This window comes from Cotesia typhae, unplaced genomic scaffold, assembly GCF_013202065.1.
Source record: "Cotesia typhae breed Kobodo isofemale line unplaced genomic scaffold, CoteBio_Ctyphae contig_10, whole genome shotgun sequence".
Lineage (NCBI taxonomy): Eukaryota > Metazoa > Arthropoda > Insecta > Hymenoptera > Braconidae > Cotesia > Cotesia typhae.
Window position 1 is genome coordinate 592511 of NW_027423710.1, and position 17563 is coordinate 610073.

The 17563-nt window shown below is 24.8% G+C and overlaps 2 protein-coding genes and 3 long non-coding RNA genes across 7 annotated transcripts; 3 read left to right on the forward strand and 2 right to left on the reverse strand.

The window, feature by feature from the left end:
- Positions 1–35: 35 nt before the first annotated feature.
- On the reverse strand, positions 36–13685 carry Cpr (Cytochrome P450 reductase). 3 transcript variants are annotated; one of them, XM_074241193.1, is made up of 8 exons: positions 13547–13685; positions 13424–13478; positions 5404–5609; positions 4975–5317; positions 4099–4223; positions 3360–3548; positions 1760–2821; positions 36–638 (listed from the first exon to the last, which is right to left on the reverse strand). In XM_074241193.1, exons 3-8 carry the CDS (start codon positions 5574–5576, stop codon positions 494–496), a joined length of 2037 nt encoding a protein of 678 aa, XP_074097294.1. In that variant the 5' UTR covers positions 5577–5609; positions 13424–13478; positions 13547–13685; the 3' UTR covers positions 36–493. The 3 variants fall into 3 exon arrangements, with proteins under 3 accessions (XP_074097294.1, XP_074098012.1, XP_074096540.1); XM_074241911.1 differs by lacking the exons at positions 13424–13478; positions 13547–13685 and adding an exon at positions 13082–13210; XM_074240439.1 differs by lacking the exons at positions 13424–13478; positions 13547–13685 and adding an exon at positions 8150–8283.
- LOC141531879 (uncharacterized) lies at positions 5620–8143 on the forward strand. The gene is made up of 3 exons (XR_012480041.1): positions 5620–5739; positions 5832–5880; positions 7026–8143. It is a non-coding gene; the product is annotated as an uncharacterized LOC141531879 (long non-coding RNA).
- Positions 10490–12436, forward strand: LOC141531380 (uncharacterized). The gene is made up of 3 exons (XR_012479961.1): positions 10490–11144; positions 11732–11973; positions 12123–12436. It is a non-coding gene; the product is annotated as an uncharacterized LOC141531380 (long non-coding RNA).
- LOC141528709 (ras-related protein Rab-34) lies at positions 13673–16882 on the reverse strand. The gene is made up of 6 exons (XM_074245267.1): positions 15963–16882; positions 15620–15888; positions 14835–15030; positions 14215–14416; positions 14074–14146; positions 13673–13810 (listed from the first exon to the last, which is right to left on the reverse strand). The coding sequence occupies exons 1-5, from the start codon at positions 16221–16223 to the stop codon at positions 14076–14078; spliced, it is 999 nt and encodes a 332-aa protein (XP_074101368.1). The 5' UTR covers positions 16224–16882; the 3' UTR covers positions 13673–13810; positions 14074–14075.
- Positions 13688–14561, forward strand: LOC141530461 (uncharacterized). Its single transcript, XR_012479784.1, has 3 exons — positions 13688–13827; positions 14129–14153; positions 14251–14561. It is a non-coding gene; the product is annotated as an uncharacterized LOC141530461 (long non-coding RNA).
- Positions 16883–17563: the final 681 nt, after the last annotated feature.

Here is a 17563-nt window from a genome sequence, read left to right on the forward strand (position 1 = left end):
TAAAAATCCATTACCTTAATTTAATATTTTCAAAAATAAATTTCGTCTACAATTTAATAGTCAATGATTATTTTGTTTGTAATTTATACATTATCTATAAATCTATCAATTAATATTAATATTAATATTTATATTCATATTAAAATAATTAATAATTTTTATACTTAATATAAATAAAACTGAAAAACATAGAATTAAAATGTAATGAATTAATTAAAAAAGTGATCAAGTATAAATACCGTCGGGCATCATCGATAATTTTCAAAACAATCATTTATTTTTAATTGATTGATTGAGTAATTAAATACGGTGCTGCGAAAGTTATTATTTACATGAACAATCTTTTATTTTTCTATAAGCATGAGCTTTCTCACGGGGAGTCTCTGATGAAATTATGTATACCGTACTGACAATCAATTATTGACAAAATCAACATCACGTACGTAATCGTTAATTAATATCAATTAAACATTAATTAGAAGCGGTGGTCTGATCAACTCCAGACGTCGGTCGAGTAGCGCTTCTGGGTTTCCATTTTCTTTATGTAGTCAGCCGCTTGAAGTTCAGTCATTTTTCCTTTTTCTTGGACTACTTTTAGCAAAATATTGTGGACATCTCGGGCCATGTTACGTGCGTCACTAAAAAATTTATTGTTAATAATAATTGATTAATTAATTAAATATAATTATAAATTTATTCTTTGGCAAATTGAAATTTTTTAAATTTTTATGTTGAATTTTTAAAAAAAAAAAAAAAAAAAAAAAAAAAAAAAAAAAAAAATTAATTTCATTTTGACGATTGATTTTAAAATTTAAAAATTTTTACAGGTATTAAAGATTAATTATAATTTAATCATTTTAGAAATTTATTCTAGTGTCCTGATCAGGATTATCAGAATAAAAAAAAAATGACTAATTTTGTAGCTCAATTTTTAACATGATTAAAAATATTTTGTCATTTTGGAGTTAAGTAAAATATTACAACTTGAATTTTTTGATTTTTAATTATATAAAAAATTTTGGAATTATGTTAGAGTTTAAAAACACTAAAAAAAATTTAGAAAATAATTTTGAATAAATTTAAGGGGTAGTTCCATTTAAATTTAAAAATACAGTAACTGAAATTTCTTACATTTTTAAAAATTTTTCTGATAAAAAAAAGTTTGTACTTTTAATTTGATAAAAAATTTGATTTAATCAGTGACGGAAAATTTTTTAAAATGTTAGATTGGTTAATAAAAGTATTCAAAAAATTTTACTGTGTTTTGAAATGAAACAGCCTTTAAATTTTCAACAAAAAAAATTATGGTAATTATTTACAAGTGGGGTCCCATTTAAATTTTCATTTTTTTTGAAAATTTTAATATATACTTTTTTTTAAATTCATAAAAAAATGAACAATTTAAAAAAAAAAAAAAAAAAAAAAAAGTTGATTATCAAAAATAAGGTGGACCTTACTTGTAAATAATTACCAAAATTATTTTTCAGTTTGGAGTGCTTTTTAATATTTTTTGTAATAAATTTACTCCGAAAAATATCTACTGATAAAATATTTCGAATTTTATCAAGCACCCAAACTTTTTTGATAGTAAAAAAATTTTTTTAAACTTCTTGTAATTCAAAATAATTTTCTACTTATTTTAAATAGCAATCAAAATTTTTAAACTTTAATTCAATAGATTAAAAATAAAATTTCCATTTAATAAATAAAATTTGCCAAAGCTAGATGAAAAAAAAAAAAATAATAAAATAAAAAATACCCGCAAATGTAAACATGTCCATGTTTAGCTCCAATGACATCCCAAATCTCATCCTTGTTCTTCTCAAGAAGATGAGTAACATAGACCTTCTTCTCCTGCTCTCTACTAAAAGCCGTGTGAAGAGTCAAGGTCCCGCTCTTGACATAGCCTTCCAATTCATCTTGATAGAGAAAATCTTCTTTGCTCTTACGACACCCGAAGTACAAAATAGTATCTCCAACATCCTCTCCGCTCTTTCTCAGCAAGTCGCGTTCCTGGATGAACCCGCGGAAGGGAGCGAAACCAGTTCCAGGTCCAACCATGATGATGGGAGTGATAGCTCTGGGTGGAAGTCTGAACTGGGACTTTCTAACGAAGATTGGAACGTAACTCGGAGGATCAGTGGGATGCTTGTTCTTCAACCAGGTAGTAGTGACTCCCCTGTTGATGCGTCCAGTCGGGGTCTTGTACTCGACAACCACCGCAGTTATATGGATAGAAGTCGGATGAAGCTTCGGCGAGGAAGAAATCGAGTAGTACCGACACTGGAGACGCGGCAGCAGCTCGCAAAGATGGTCCAGCGCTGGCTTCAAGCTGGGAATGTCCTCAAGAATATGGACGATGTTGCGGTTCTCGTTGGTCACCCACTGATGGAAGAGAGCTTTTCCTTCGGCGGTGGTCGAGGCCATCAGCTTCAACCTCTCCTTGTCCTTCGGGTCGCTGCAATACTCAGCGAGTTCCTTGAGCACGTGGGTCCTCGGGTTGCTCGTGATGTCGATGTAATGGGTCAATGCTGTTCTGTAAGAGCAGGGACAAGGGAACGGGTGCTTCTTCGTCGATTCCTCGTCGGTGTTCGTCAGAGTTATCACTGTGTCCAGGTCGACCTCGCAAATTTTTCCTATTTTCTCCACCAACTCATTGTCATTCACCGGGTAGACCGCGACGTGGTCGCCCGCGTCGTAACGCATCTTAGAACCCTCGATGTCAAACTCGATGTGCATGCATGAACGCTCTGATGTTGGTCCGTGCAACTCGCGGTTCACTTTTACTGCTGCCAGGTACGGATTCTTTGCGTCAAATGGTCTGAAATTTTTTATAAAAGTTAATAAATTTTTTTTTTTTTTTAATTAATTGAAGAATTACAATCTTGAAATTTTCTAAGTGAATAATTTAATTTTTTTTTTTAGAGTTAAATTCACTACAAGAATTTTTTTTTTTTTTTTTATTACTTCGTTTGAAAAAATAAAATTTATTGATTAACTTTTACTGAAATTAATTTTTACAAAATTTTTATGATTTATTAATATAAATAAATTATTTTAGAGAAAGTTTATGAAAAAAAAATTCTGTGAATTTTTTTATAAAAATAAAAAATAGTTTGTTTTAAAATTACAAAATAAAAATTTAGAAGTTTGAAAATTAAAATAATTTTCTTCCTTATTTTGAAATTAAAAAATTGTAATATTTGTAAAAAAAAAAAAAAAAAAAATGGAACAAAAATTTTTTATAAATTTTCTCTAAAATAATTTATTTGTTAATTTTTGTTTTAATTTCTGAAGTAATATTTTTTGGGGAAATATAATTAATATTTAGAAACTTAAACTTGAGATAAATTACTTACGGTCGTTGGTTAACTAATGAATGAAGACGCGCTATTTCTCCAGTGTAAATACGGTCAGCAGGAACTTCAACGTGTTCTGTTAATTTGTACTGACGGATGCTGACGTCTTCTCCTGCGCCTTCGATTCCGAAAAAGTCGCATACTGCTGGCCAGAATTTGTCTTTCCACGTAATAAAGTCGTCTTCGATGCTAAAAAATATAATAAATTTATATAACGACAAATAAATAAATAAATAAATAAATAAATAAATATGCAGTGTAATTTTGTTCTTTCCGTGTAGAGGAGCAAAAATTGACAGCTAATTATTTACCCAAAATAAAATTCAATAACATTAAATTTAGCTGTTACTTCATAAATGTTTTAATTTTTTTTAACAAATAAATTATAGCAAAAAAAAAAAAAAATTGACGAGTAGAAATTTTAATAAATTAAAAATGCAATTTTTTAAAAATAATTTTTTAGAACAATTTTTTTTTGTTAAAAAAAAAAAATTAAAAAATTGTCAAGTGACAGTTAACTTTAATGTCATAAAAATTTATCAAAATTTCCATAAAAAATACATAATACATAAAATATTAAAATTTTTCAACCCCCCATCCCCGAAACATCTAATTTTAAAATTATAATTTTTTATCTCAAAAAACAAAACTATTCCAGTTAAAAATTGACAATCATCAATAATACATGATTTAGTAACCAATGTATGTAAATTGATCATGTAAAACTGAAAATAATTACTTGGCATCATCATCCCCAAGTCCGCATTCAAAAACTCTGGTCGCTCCAAGCTGTTCGAGTCTAAAATCAACGTAAGTAGCCACCTCATTGTAGTGCTCATATGTCTTGTTACCCAATCCAAATACCTGAAATTAAAAACCGCTTATTAGTAAATAAAAAAAAAAAAAAAAAAAAAAAAAAAAAAAAAAAAATGACAGATAATTATCCTAAAAAATAGTGGATCATTAAAAACAAAAAGGAATTACATAACACAGCACAAGATAACACGCAATGACTAATTAGGCCGGTAGTATGAAAAATTCTAGAATTTAATTGCTAACTACAATGTTAATAAATAATTTAAAATTACTTTTTTCGTTTTACTTAGTGATGAAAATCTCCGCCGCGTGACGTTAGTGTTTGAATTTATGATAATCATTAAATTTCGCGTCACAGAACATAATTTGCACAACTTAACGTTCATGCTTATCATTATTACTTGACATGGAATGAAAAATTTAAAAAAAAGTTGAAATAATCCCACAGATTAGTAAATTAAAATCAACAAAAAAAAAAAAAACTGAATGAAACAACAGATTTCAAAGTACATAATGACAGACGTGAAAATTGCACAATATTATACAATCACATTAACAATAATTAAAACTATTAATTTAAGGCTTAAAATTAATGAAATTTAATTAAAAATTCAAAACACGTCTACTTGCAAGTTGCCGATGAACTGAGGTTAGTTTTTCTGAGGAGAGTTTTACTAAATAAAATAATAATAATTTCTGATTTATCAGCAGCTGGTACTCGTTGCGCGTCAGATTATCACTGACACAAATTAATAAAATTAATAAAATTAATTGCAACAATTATTCTCTCAGGACTTACGGCGTAATTAAGTCCAGTAAGATCAGCTTCGCCATTTTTCAGCCAGTCGACAAATTCCATAGCGTTGTCGGTAGGATCACCCTCGCCATAAGTAGCCAGACAGAAAACAGCTAAGCTGTTGGGTATTTGTTTCAGATTCACCAACTCTTCCATGTCGGATTCCTCCGGGTCAGCTACCATTCCCTTCATCTTGTACCGGACGCCTTCTTTGGCGAGTCTTCCAGCGAATTCTTCACCAGTTCCTGTTTGACTGCCGTAGAAAACTACCAGGCTACGTCCGGAGGTTCGCAGTTTTTTAATGAATGAGTTTTCCGTAGGAGCTGTCGCTGTAGAACTCGTTGGTCTGGAAATTAATCAGCGCTCGTGGTTATCTTTGAGGTGAAGATGATTAAAAAAAAAAAAAATTATAGATAATGATTGATAACTTACTGGATTGAGTAAGATTTGCTGGCTGGTGGCAAGTCATCGTGCTTGCTTTTTTTAAAGACGTACCAGCCGGCTACTAGAAGTAATATTCCAAGAAGTCCTAGATCCAAAGTACTGAAGTATGATGATGATACTTCGGTGCTGGTTTCACCTTTGTAAACTGGGGTGCTCGACATTCTTACAGCCGTCGGTTGAGATGCGTCGGCTGTCTGCAATTTTAATAAATTTTTTTTTTTAAATATTAATTTTTTAATATCAAAAAAATTATTAATTTAATTTACAGGGATAGTTGCTAAATTTTTTTGGAAAAAAATTAGATGTAAAAAATTATTTATACAGGTAATGTAAGTACTTATTTTTAAAAAAATTTGAAATTTCTTTTTAATTAAATTGTAATTGTAGTTTTAATACTTTTTTTTTTTTTTTTAAAGATAGAATTAGACAATTTGAAAATCGATAAAAATTATGAATGCAAATATTGTAAGTATTTATTTTGAATAACTTGGAATAATTTTCAAGACTAAGTCTAGATTATCTGAGTTTAATTATAATAATTGTTAATTATATACCAAAAATAGTAAGATATTTAAAAGAAGTATCAACCTAGTAGAAATTTTTGGTAGTTATTTCATTCTATGATTCATAATGTTTCAAGCAATAAAAAAAATTTTATTTTTAAAATATCTATATTATTTCTTTTTAATGTTTTTGATATATATTTTTTTGAAAAGTACATAAAAAAATAAACAATTTAAAAAAAAATGAATATCACAATTTTCAGAAAAATTTATAAATTTTTTTTTTTAATTTGTAAAATTTGTTAAAATTGTGATAATCAACTTTTTTTTTTTTTTTTTAATTGTTCATTTTTTTATTTATTAAAAAAAAATATATATATCAACAAAATAAAATAGAAATTTCGTTCAAAAAAATGAATATGAAAATGGTGGACCCCATTTGTAAATAATTACCAAATTTGTTTTTTAATTACATTTTTTTTTCTTAAAGTTTATAAAAAATAGAATTACAAAAAATTTTTTTTTAATTCAAAATACGGAAAAAGTTTTAAAAAATCAACACGTAGCTCAATTTTACTGACAAAATTTTTGTCAATAATTGAAAGCTAAAATTACTTAAAAAAATTGTTTTGAAAAATTTCCATCAATATTATTGTAAACTCATCGTCGGATAGAATAATTAAAAAAAAAAAATGTTTCTAAATATTAATTCTTCGATTTTTTGTATAAAAAAATTTTTTGAAGCTAAATAATTATCAAATTTGTATAAAAATTTAGTGAATTTTAAAATTTTAAAAATATAAAAGATGAATTTTTGATATGATACTGAAATTATTATTATTATTATTTTAATTATTTAATAAAAAGATTTCCGCAATTTAGAAATTAAAAAATACAAAATTATAATAATATTTTATTTATTATAAAAATCCGAAATTTCGGTATCATATTTTTTATATATTAAATATAAAATAATTCATCAAAGTATTGAAAACTGATAAAAATTGACAAATGTCCGCTAAATAGACACTAAAAGTAAATATATAAATCTGAAGTAGCCTAAATTAAATGATACATTAACTAAACGGTAAAATATATTATTTACAGATTGATCTGACGCTTAAAAAAATGAAAATGAACGGAGAGAAATGATTTAAAGTGGACGGACATAACAAGTCTCGTCCTTTTTTGGGCGGTTTACTTTACAAGACTTGAACAGATAACAAGAAAAAAATTAAAAAAAGAAGGAAGAAAAAGATAAAAGGATAAAAAGTTATGAGCAGCAGCATAAGGACGAGCTGGATGGAGATGAAGATGAAGATGAAGATGAAGATGAAGATGAAGATGAAGATGAAGATGAAGATGAAGATGAAGATGGAGAAAAACCGGTCGCCAAAAGGCTGCTGGCATACCAATGGATAATATCTGGAGAAACCGGGATATTCTGGATTTATATTGATGTGTACACCGAGAAATTATGTTACCCAAGTTCTATTACGTATTGAGTTATACAACCGATTTGTGAAACCAAAAACCAAATCGCGATTCTAAATATGCATTATAATTTATTTTATTTTATCTTACAATTAACTATCGAGTATATTATATAACTGGTACCGATTAATGTATGCTTAATATTTGATATTTTTTTTTTCTTTTTTTTTTTTTAATTATTTAACTGGACTAAAAAATAATCTTTATCGCGCTTAAATGATTGTAATTTTTTTTTTAGATTTAAATTTATGGCCAATTAAATATTTACTAAAAAAAATAAAATGATTGAGTACACTGTAAAAAGAGTTCAAGGTTAATTTAGTCGGTAAAAAAGATAATGCCAAAACGGTTGACGTAATATTTAAAATGCATTAAACATATTAAAGTTCATTATTACGCGGTGAGCGGAAATAATAGTTTGATTTATTTTATTTTTTATTTTATACCTGCGTGAAGGCACGTAGACAGGTAAAAAAAAAAGGTCTTAGTACAATAGGTCAGTTTTAAAATGAAATATAGCGTTGATCAAAAATAATAATCTATTTTTTTTTTTTTTTTTTTTTTTTTTGTTTCAGATTTAAAGCAGCAAAAGGAAGAAAAAAATAAAAAAATAAATAAATGGACTGATTATTTAAAATAATAATATATATGATTATGTAATGGAAAAAGGGAAAATGCTGGAACTTTCTCTGTTAGGTGGGTAGCTTAACGATAATTGATCACTTTTTGATACTCACCGGCAAATCCATGGTAAGTTTATTTATAATTATTTTATTAGTCTGGTAAAATAGTGAGTTAGAATTTAAAATTTATTATTTTATTATAGATTAAGTTATTGTTAATTACAATAATAATTGTGATTATAATTTATAATTAGATTACTAATTGTTTTGTGTTAACTAGCTGGGAGAAAATCACTGCACTGAGAGAGAGAGAGAGAGAGAGAGAGAGAGAGAGAGAGAGAGAGAGAGAGAGAGAGAGAGAGAGAGAGAGAGAGAGAGAGAGAGAGAGTCGGTTAGAGGAAAGCGACTACTGGACAAGGTTTTTCCGGATCCTAGGGAATACGTGCGGACACTGGCTACTCTCGACTACTTGGACTCGGAATCGAGTCACCAGTCACCACTTACACTCTCTACTCTTTTTCTGATATCGTTTTGGCTGGCGAATAAAGTGGGTTGAGTTGAGCGGTCATACGTTGACGTGGACGTGGATGTCGATTTAAATCACCGTGCATGGGTATGGTACATGTTACTAACATCAACAAACTTATTACGTTCGAGTTGGTAAAATGTGTGACCAGGCAAATGAAAAACCGACGAGTCATCAGCATCATTACATTTACGCACTCGTACAATGTTCAGTTTTTATTAACATCGTAATTTGTTGAATTTAATATTTCATTGTATAATTTTGTATTGTTTTAACAATTTATTTCTCTATTTATGACAATTTTTTTTATGTAATTGTTTCTTTCAGTTTTGGTGTAATTAATTATTATTAATAGTTTATTAAACGAATTTTAGACATTTTATTATTTAATAAACTATTTTATAATAATTAGAGATTATTTCATTTTTATAGAAAGATAAATTAATTATTTTTTATTTAAAAATATTTCATAGAATTCAAAAAAAATTTTTTTTTAATTATTATTTTTTTCAATGAACTATTATGAGTTGTTTAATAACTTTTTCTACAAATTTTGTGATAAAAAAATTTTTTACAAGTTTTATTAATAAAATTTTTTATTTTATTGAATTTGCCATTTAAAAAAATTTATCGATATTTAAATTGTTAAAAAATTTTTATTTAAAATTAAAGCTCTGTTTAAAATTTTAGTAAATAATATTAATTTTTTTAACAGATTATTGAATTTTTTTAATGACATTTTTTATAAAATAAACTTTGAAATTAAAAATTTTTTTAACAAAAATTCATTTATTTGTCATTAAAAAAATATTAATTAATACTCAAATGATAATTAAAAAAAAATTTTTTAATGTCAATTGTGTAAAATAAATTATCAATTTTTTAATTACTTGTTATTGAAAAACATTAATTACTACTTAAACAAAAATTTTTGTTTTTTGGTCTAACTAATTATTATTAATAGTTTATTAAAGGAATTTTAGACACTTTATTATTTAATAAACTATTTTATAGTAATTAGAGATTATTTAATTCTTATTAATATTTTTATTGGGAATTTTTATAGAAAGTTAAATTAATTATTTTTTATTTAGAAATATTTTATAGAATTCTAAAAAAATTTTTTTTTTAATTCTTATTATTTTTTTCAATGAACTGTTATGAGTTTTTTAATGACTTTTTCTACAAGTTTTGCGATAAAAAAATTTTTTACAAGTTCTATTAATTAAATTCTTGATAATTTGTCATTAAAAAATATTTATCGATATTTAAATTGTTAAAAAATTTTTTAAGTTCTTTTTAAAATTTTATTCAATAATATTAATTTTTTTTTAATGATATTTTAAGATTTAAAATTTCTTAAAATGAATTGTAAATTTTATAATTACATTTTCAATTTAGAAAATTTTGCATCTAAACTTTTTTCTCAGAATATTTAATTATTTGTCATTAAAAAACAATAATTGCTAATTAAAAATAATAATAGTAAATTTTAACAAAGACATTAATCTTATCTTCAATTTTAATGTAGAACTTAATGTCTTAGCAATGAATTTTTTATAATGATTTTCAACTAATTAATCACAACATGTATTTAGAAAATGACATATCTCATAAAATAATCACTATAAAAAAAAAAAAAAAAAAAAAAAAAAAAATTGATTTATAAAACCAAGATAAGTGAATAAAATCAACAGTAATTTTTCTAAAACATACATTGACTACTCTCAAGTATCTACAAGGTCAGCAGTACGCACGTGTAAAGGCTACGTAATAAAAGAAAAAAAAATTTATTGTCAATCATGACGCTCAACAATATCAATCTTTTGCGTTTTACATTTAAATATGAAACCAAGTCGATAATTATCAATAAATTACAACAAAGTATTATTGAAGAAAGAAAAAAAAAAAAAACTGGAGTAAGTTTCTAACACTTTTCAAATATTCAATCACGCAGTCATTTGAATAGTCCACGCGAACTTGGTGACACTTGTTACATAAATTAAAGTGTGATTAGGCGGAAAAATTAATGCATAAACGTTTTGTACTTTTAATCAAGTGACTCATGGGTTATAAATTAAATTTCGTAAATTTTGATTCATTAATACTGTGTGTTATTATTATAATTATATTCTACCCGGAATTTTTTTTTGGCAAAAAAAATCAGATCCTGCTAAATGAATTGAGTGACCAAGAAACTTTTATACTTTTTTTTTTCGGTACATTCACGGCCGACGTTTTACCTTGAACGCAACATTTATAAGTTCGTTGATTTGATCATCGGTATTATTATATATAAGACTTGAAACTTTAAAAGTTCTTTTTTTATTTTTAACATTTGTCAATTGTTTTATTGAATTTTTTCACTTGTTTTATTATAAGCTATCAAATTTATTTATAAAAAATTATTGTGCAAATTGTTAGTTTAATAAATTCTTTTCATTGATAAAATTTTAATGGATTCCAGTGAAATTAATTTTAAAAATATTGGGATAGGAGTCAAGATTATTGACTGTGGATTTTTTAATTATTTATCTATTAAAGACCGTCAAAAATAAATTAGAGCAAGAAATTTAGTTCAAGGTAAATTTATCTGTAAAATATTATTTGGAGGGTCTTTAAAATATTTTTTTTTTTTTTTTTTTTTGTTAATTTTAAGTTGGGCTTTGGAATTTTAAATATTATTAATAAAAATTAACATTACGTGTCAAAGATAAAAATTATTGGCCTTTAATGTTATTTTTATGATGCATTGATCGATTATATATTCATTATAATTTATTAAATTGGTTTAATTTTATAAGATTTAACTTTTTGGCTGGTTAAAAAATTTTTTTAGTAATTTAAAAATTTTTGAAGTTATAATTTTTATTTTAATAAAAAATTTTTTTAAATTAAATCATTATTTTCAAGACAATAAAAAAAATTTGTAAAAATTAATTTATAAATTACAAAAGTATGTATAATTTTTAAATAAAAATAAAAATAGAAATTTTTAAATGAAAATAAAAATTGAAATTTTTAATTAAAAATTAAAATTTTTACATCAATAATATTTTATAAATTTAATAAAAAATTTTCAATTAAAATTCTAATTTTTAATCCTCAAAAAATTTCTAAAATTTCAATCTTCAACTTCCACTCCAAATTTAAAAATTCTAAAATTTCAGCCAAAAAAAAAAAAAAATGTCTACCCTACCAAATTACTCAACCAGCTCCAAAAGCTCCAAAGATTTTGTAGAAAATATAATCGAGCGAGACAAAAACTACGAAAACTTCAAGAAAGCATCCAAAGCTGCCAAGTACGCGTGGAAAAAGAATTCCGGGACTAACAAATTCACTAGCCACATGTCAGAAACTATCCCCAAGCGCTTTTAATAAATCACACGAAATTTCCAAAATAAAACAGCCGGTAAGCATAGCAAATAACAACAAAAATCTACACATTGAAATGCGTAGATGCAGATAATTATACCAACACTTCTATATCTCCTCCGAGCGTATAAAGCGCTAAATATATAAATAAAAAAATATATTTTTTAACTTGAACCTTGATCCTAGATACATTATTTATCACTCTATTCGCCAGAACAGAATCACACAATGCAGGAATATATAAATTTAAATAAAACCGAGTACGAGGTTTCAGCGATTTCAGCTTTCAGCAAATCGATAATGCCCAATAAATATTCGCATTTTAATTCATCCAATCTCTTCGATCAGTATCCACGTTTTACAATCAAAATAACAGCACGAGTATTTCAAAAAATTTTTTTTTCGACACTTTATCAAAAATTGCCAACTGTCTTCTTACTAAAAAAAAAATAACAATAATTATGACACTGAAGTTGACAAATATTAAAAATTTTTTTAGAATTTTGTAGCAATTTAATTATTATAAAAAAAAATATTATTAAAAAATTTCACATGTGAAAATTTTAAGAAAATTAATTTAACAGATATTTAATAATTTTTCTAATAAATAAATTACTGCGTTAAAAAAATAAAAAAAAAAAAAAAATGGACATTTAGAAATTTTAATAAATTAAAAATGCAATTTTTTTAAAATAATTTTTTAGTACAAATTTTTTTGTTAAAAACAATTAATAAATAGTCAAGTGACAGCTAACTTTAATTATGGATGGTAATGAAAATAATATTAACTAATTTTAATATCATAAAAATTTTTAGAAACATTTTTTTAATATCATTAAAGTTAGTTGACGTTCTAAATTTCTTGATTTTTTTTTTTTTTTTTTTTTTTTTTGAGAATTAAATTAAACCAAAAAAATATTTTTAATAAATTGCACTTGTAATTTTTTACACATGCAAATTTTTTTTTATTTTGTTATCAATTTTTTTAATATAAAAAATTCTAAAAATTTTTTAATTATAATTGATTTGTTAAAAAAATTTTAAAAATCGTCAGCTGACGGCTAACTTCAGTGTTATTAATAATTCCGACTATAATTGTTTAAAAAAACAAAACAATTATATAAATATACTAAAAACAACCTTACCTAAATGATCTGCAACTATCAATAAATAAAAAAAGGACTTATAGATAAAGCAAGCAGCTGATTATGATGCACTATGTACATGAAGATAAATGCAACACGTGACCATGTGACTTAATACAAGATCTACGAGGTACGAGGACGGAGGACGTGTATTAGTTGTTATCGTGTCGCTTTTCTCTCTCTCTCTCTCTCTCTCTCTCTCTCTCTCTCTCTCTCGCGTTTAAAAATATCCCCACCAGTTGTATTCGCAATTGCGCGCAGCCGTACATTTTCTGTTTCAATTCCGCATACAGTTTTTTTTTTTTTTTTTTTAATTATTATTTTAAAATTATTTCTACGTACTTTTCCTGTACTAACGATCCAACTTCCCGGCTTCCGGGAACGCAACACTGGATACCTGGATTAAAAATTTTATTACTATTTATTTTTACAGATTACAGACAGTCACTATATCTCAAGTCTTACACTCTGTTATACTGGTGACGTTTTATGTTTTAAGTCACTGCAATATGAGATGATAAATTTTATTCACGGACGATGGTTCACTGGAGTGGATGTGAGGATGATATAACAGTGATATGAGGTATAATGGTTAACACCTTTCCCGGCGACGGATAAAAACCAACTGTCGACTGCTGACGATCTGACAGAAGACTCTGCGTGGATAGTTTTGGTGAGTAAGGAAAAAGAAGGGGAATCTTTATCTTGGATCTTCAATCTTGGTATTTCCTGGATCCAATTTGTTGGTAATTATTAATAACTGATCATTTTTATTACATTAAATTTAGCTGTCATAATTTTTTTTATTTTCTTTAATAAATAAATTATGACAAAAAAAAATTATTAAAAAAATTGACTTGTAGGAATTTTAATAAAATTAAAAATGCAATTTTTTTTTAATTATTTTTTACAACAAATTTTTTTCTTAAAGAAAATTAAAAAATTTTAAAGCGACAGCTAAATTAAATTTCATATTATTTTCTATTATTTACACTCAGTTGAAGCATGACGGCCATTTAATAAACTTGCTTTTTTTTTCTATTTCAGGTTCACGTCGCTTCAATGCTGGAAAGTAAATAAGTTAATAATAAGTTTTGTATTTTTGTTTTTTGTTAGAGAAAGTTTTTGCTTACTGATTAAATTTGTTCCTATTTGCTCCTGTTTTGTAGAATTAAGTTCCCGGATAATGGCGGCGTTAAATGACAGAGCTGCGATCCGGGAAAATAACTCGGTGATTCCGTCGTTGGTTTTTGAAGAAACTGACCAGTATTCGGCTTTCAGAGACTCGGCAATTGTGATGGCACGTTTTTCTACTATCTCGTAGACTTGGGTCGACTGGAAATTTTATTTATTTGGATTAAAATTTTTGTTAATGATTATTTAATGAATTATTATTTTTTTATTTTGTTGGAAAATTTTTGTCTTCATTTTTCTTTAAAAAATTATTTAGAAAATAAATTGAATTTTATTTAGGTACAAATATTTTATAAAATTTTTAATTAGAATTTTTTTCAAATTTCTAAATGTAAAATTTTTAACAAAATTTTTTTGATAATTTAATTGTTTAAAAAAAAATGATTAGTTGTTTGATATTTAAGTGTCATAAAAAAATTTTTTATGGTTTTTTTATGACAAATTAAACTGATTTAATGTCATAAATTTCCTATGAAATAATTCATGACAATTTTTTTGCATAATCTAGAAAACAAAAAAAAAATTTTTGTAAAGTTTTATGTGAATGATAGATAGATACCATTAAATCTCTTTTAGTACCGACAAGAAAAACAAAATAATTTCCAGTATTTGATCTAGCTGCTTCTTCCAACCATTGCTTGCAATGAGACAGTGATAGTAAACTTGTTAGATCAAATACGAGCATTATGATATTGGCACCACGGTAATAGGACGCAGCTATTGATTTAAAACGTTCTTGGCCTGCAGTATCCCATCTGTTAAAATTAAAAATGATAATTAATAATAATAATAAATTAATTGTAATATTAATTTTATTATAATATTAATTAACATTAAAATAATAATAATAATTATTAAGTAATTTTTCCGGTAAAACCGCCCCAGATTACACTGGATATAATCCGAAAAAATATCCCGTATAATTTGAATTATACTTAGTTGAATTTTCGATTATATAATTTTTTCAAAAATTGTAATATTCAATTTTTTTCTTTTTTAATTTATAAATTTTTTAAAAAATTTGTTAAATTTATGATGATTAATTTTTTTTTTTTTTTTAAATTGTTCATTTTTTTATGTATTTTTCAAAAATGTAATGCATAGATAGAAAATATTTAAGAATCATTTAAGGACAATTTTTCCGATAATTTAGAATTGAAAAATTTTTGATAAATTTTCAAGTGGGGTCACTATTTTAATTTTTATTTTTTGAACGAAATTTCTATTTGATTTCATTGATATATTTAAAAAAAAAAATTAATTAACACAAATTTTACAAATTTTCAAAAAAAAAAAATTATTAACAATAATAATAATGATGAATAAATAAATAAATAACTTTACATTTGTAGATTGAATGGAACATTGAGAATATCAAATCTCTCAACTTCAAAATCCACCCCAATAGTAGGTTTGTAATTATTATTATAATTTTTGTGACAAAAAACATTGACCAGTGAAGTTTTACCAACAGCAACATCACCGAGGACAATAAGTTTTGATATTCTAGGAGCACTAGATACTGATAAACATGCCCGGTGTACTGTAACATCAAAATCTCTTTCCTGGTAAGGTGTCATAGTCATAGAATATGGAGGCGGCCATTTAACAATCTATATAAATAAAATAAAAGAAAATATTTATAAGTTAATAATTGTTAACTGTTAATTAATAAAAAATAACTTACCCTTCTTTCTTCACTCGCTGATTGTTGCAACATTTTGTAAACCGCTGATCTTGTCTCTAGCATTATTTTGCTGTGGACAAGAGTGCTCTGGTACAAACTATCCGTGATTAATTTTAAAATTAAATAATGTAGTGTTATAAAAATGAAAAAAAAAAAAAATAATAATAATAATAATAATAATAATAATTTAAAACAATTGATAGGAGTCTTTTGTTTCGTAAAAGTTGAATGCGGGTGTACGAGTTTGGAAAACAAAAACATTCGTTGCCTAGGCAGGTGTCACTTTAACTTTCGCGGGGGGAATAAATAATAGTAATAATAATTTTTTAGGGTGAAGATAATCTGCTGCTGGTAAGTTAGAAGAGTTTATTTTCTTTTTTTAATTAATTAATTTTGTACTAAAGTTAATCAATAGAAATTTTTAATTAAAAATTTATTTTAGTTTAAATTTTAAATGAAATTTGAATTTTAAATTTGGCGGGAATTCAAATAAATAGCGCGCGCGTTTTAAAGTTATTTTCAAATTTTAGTAAAAATATAATTAAACTTCATTTCTTCTTTTATATTTTATTAAATTTATTATAATTAAATTTTATTTTAAAAATAATAAAATAAGATTTAGATTAGTTAAGAATTATCCAAGCGGCACAATAATTTTTTTGGTAATATTTTGTTGAATTTAAGTTAACAATTATTAATTTTTCATTTCTTGTTAAATAAAATCTACCAAAAAGTCAACAATTTTTTTTGTGACCTTTGAGATAATTGTATTTTTTCATTTCTTCTCTGACGTGACACCAAAACCTTCAAAATTTTCCTGAAAGTACTGGGAATAATCTTCTATTTTATTTAAAAATATTAATTAAGAATAATTAAATGCGACCTATATTTTAATATTAGTTGACACAAAAATTAGTTCATATTAATAGACGCAGTCGATTAATGCAAGCATATTCATTTTTTTTTTTTTTTTTTTTTTTTTTTTTTTTAATTGTGTCATCAATTTTTTTTTTTTAAGTTAATTAAAAAAAAAAAAATTATATTTATTGAAACTATAGAAGACATTTCTTCATTAAATATTGTCTAAAAATTTTTTTTATTAAAAAAAACAAAACAAAAAAATTTCATTTGTAAAAAACTTGAAAAACTCTAAAAGCAATTTTAAAAAAAATATTTATTATTTCTAATTCAATCATAAAAAAAATGAAAAAATTAAAAAAGTCGGCTAACTTTGGCGTTGTTTATATTTTTAATAATTTTTACGATCTACTACTGTAAATTTTATTAAATAAATAATATTAGCAAGAGTTTTAAAAATTTTCTAAACAGTAATAAAAATTTTTAAAATGAATACAAAAATATTAATAATAATTTTACATTTTATTTTTTATTTTCTTCTTATTTTTTCTAATCAAATTTAATACAATTTTGATAAAATTAAAATAGTAAATTGTAAAAAGAATCTTTTCTAAACAGTAAATTTTCGTCTAAAGTATTTGAAAGTTGCCACAAATCTAATAATAGTCCTTCAGCGTTACGATATTTAAATTAGAAATTTTCGTAGAATTTTTTTGCCGTATACCGTTCTAAGAATCGTAGCA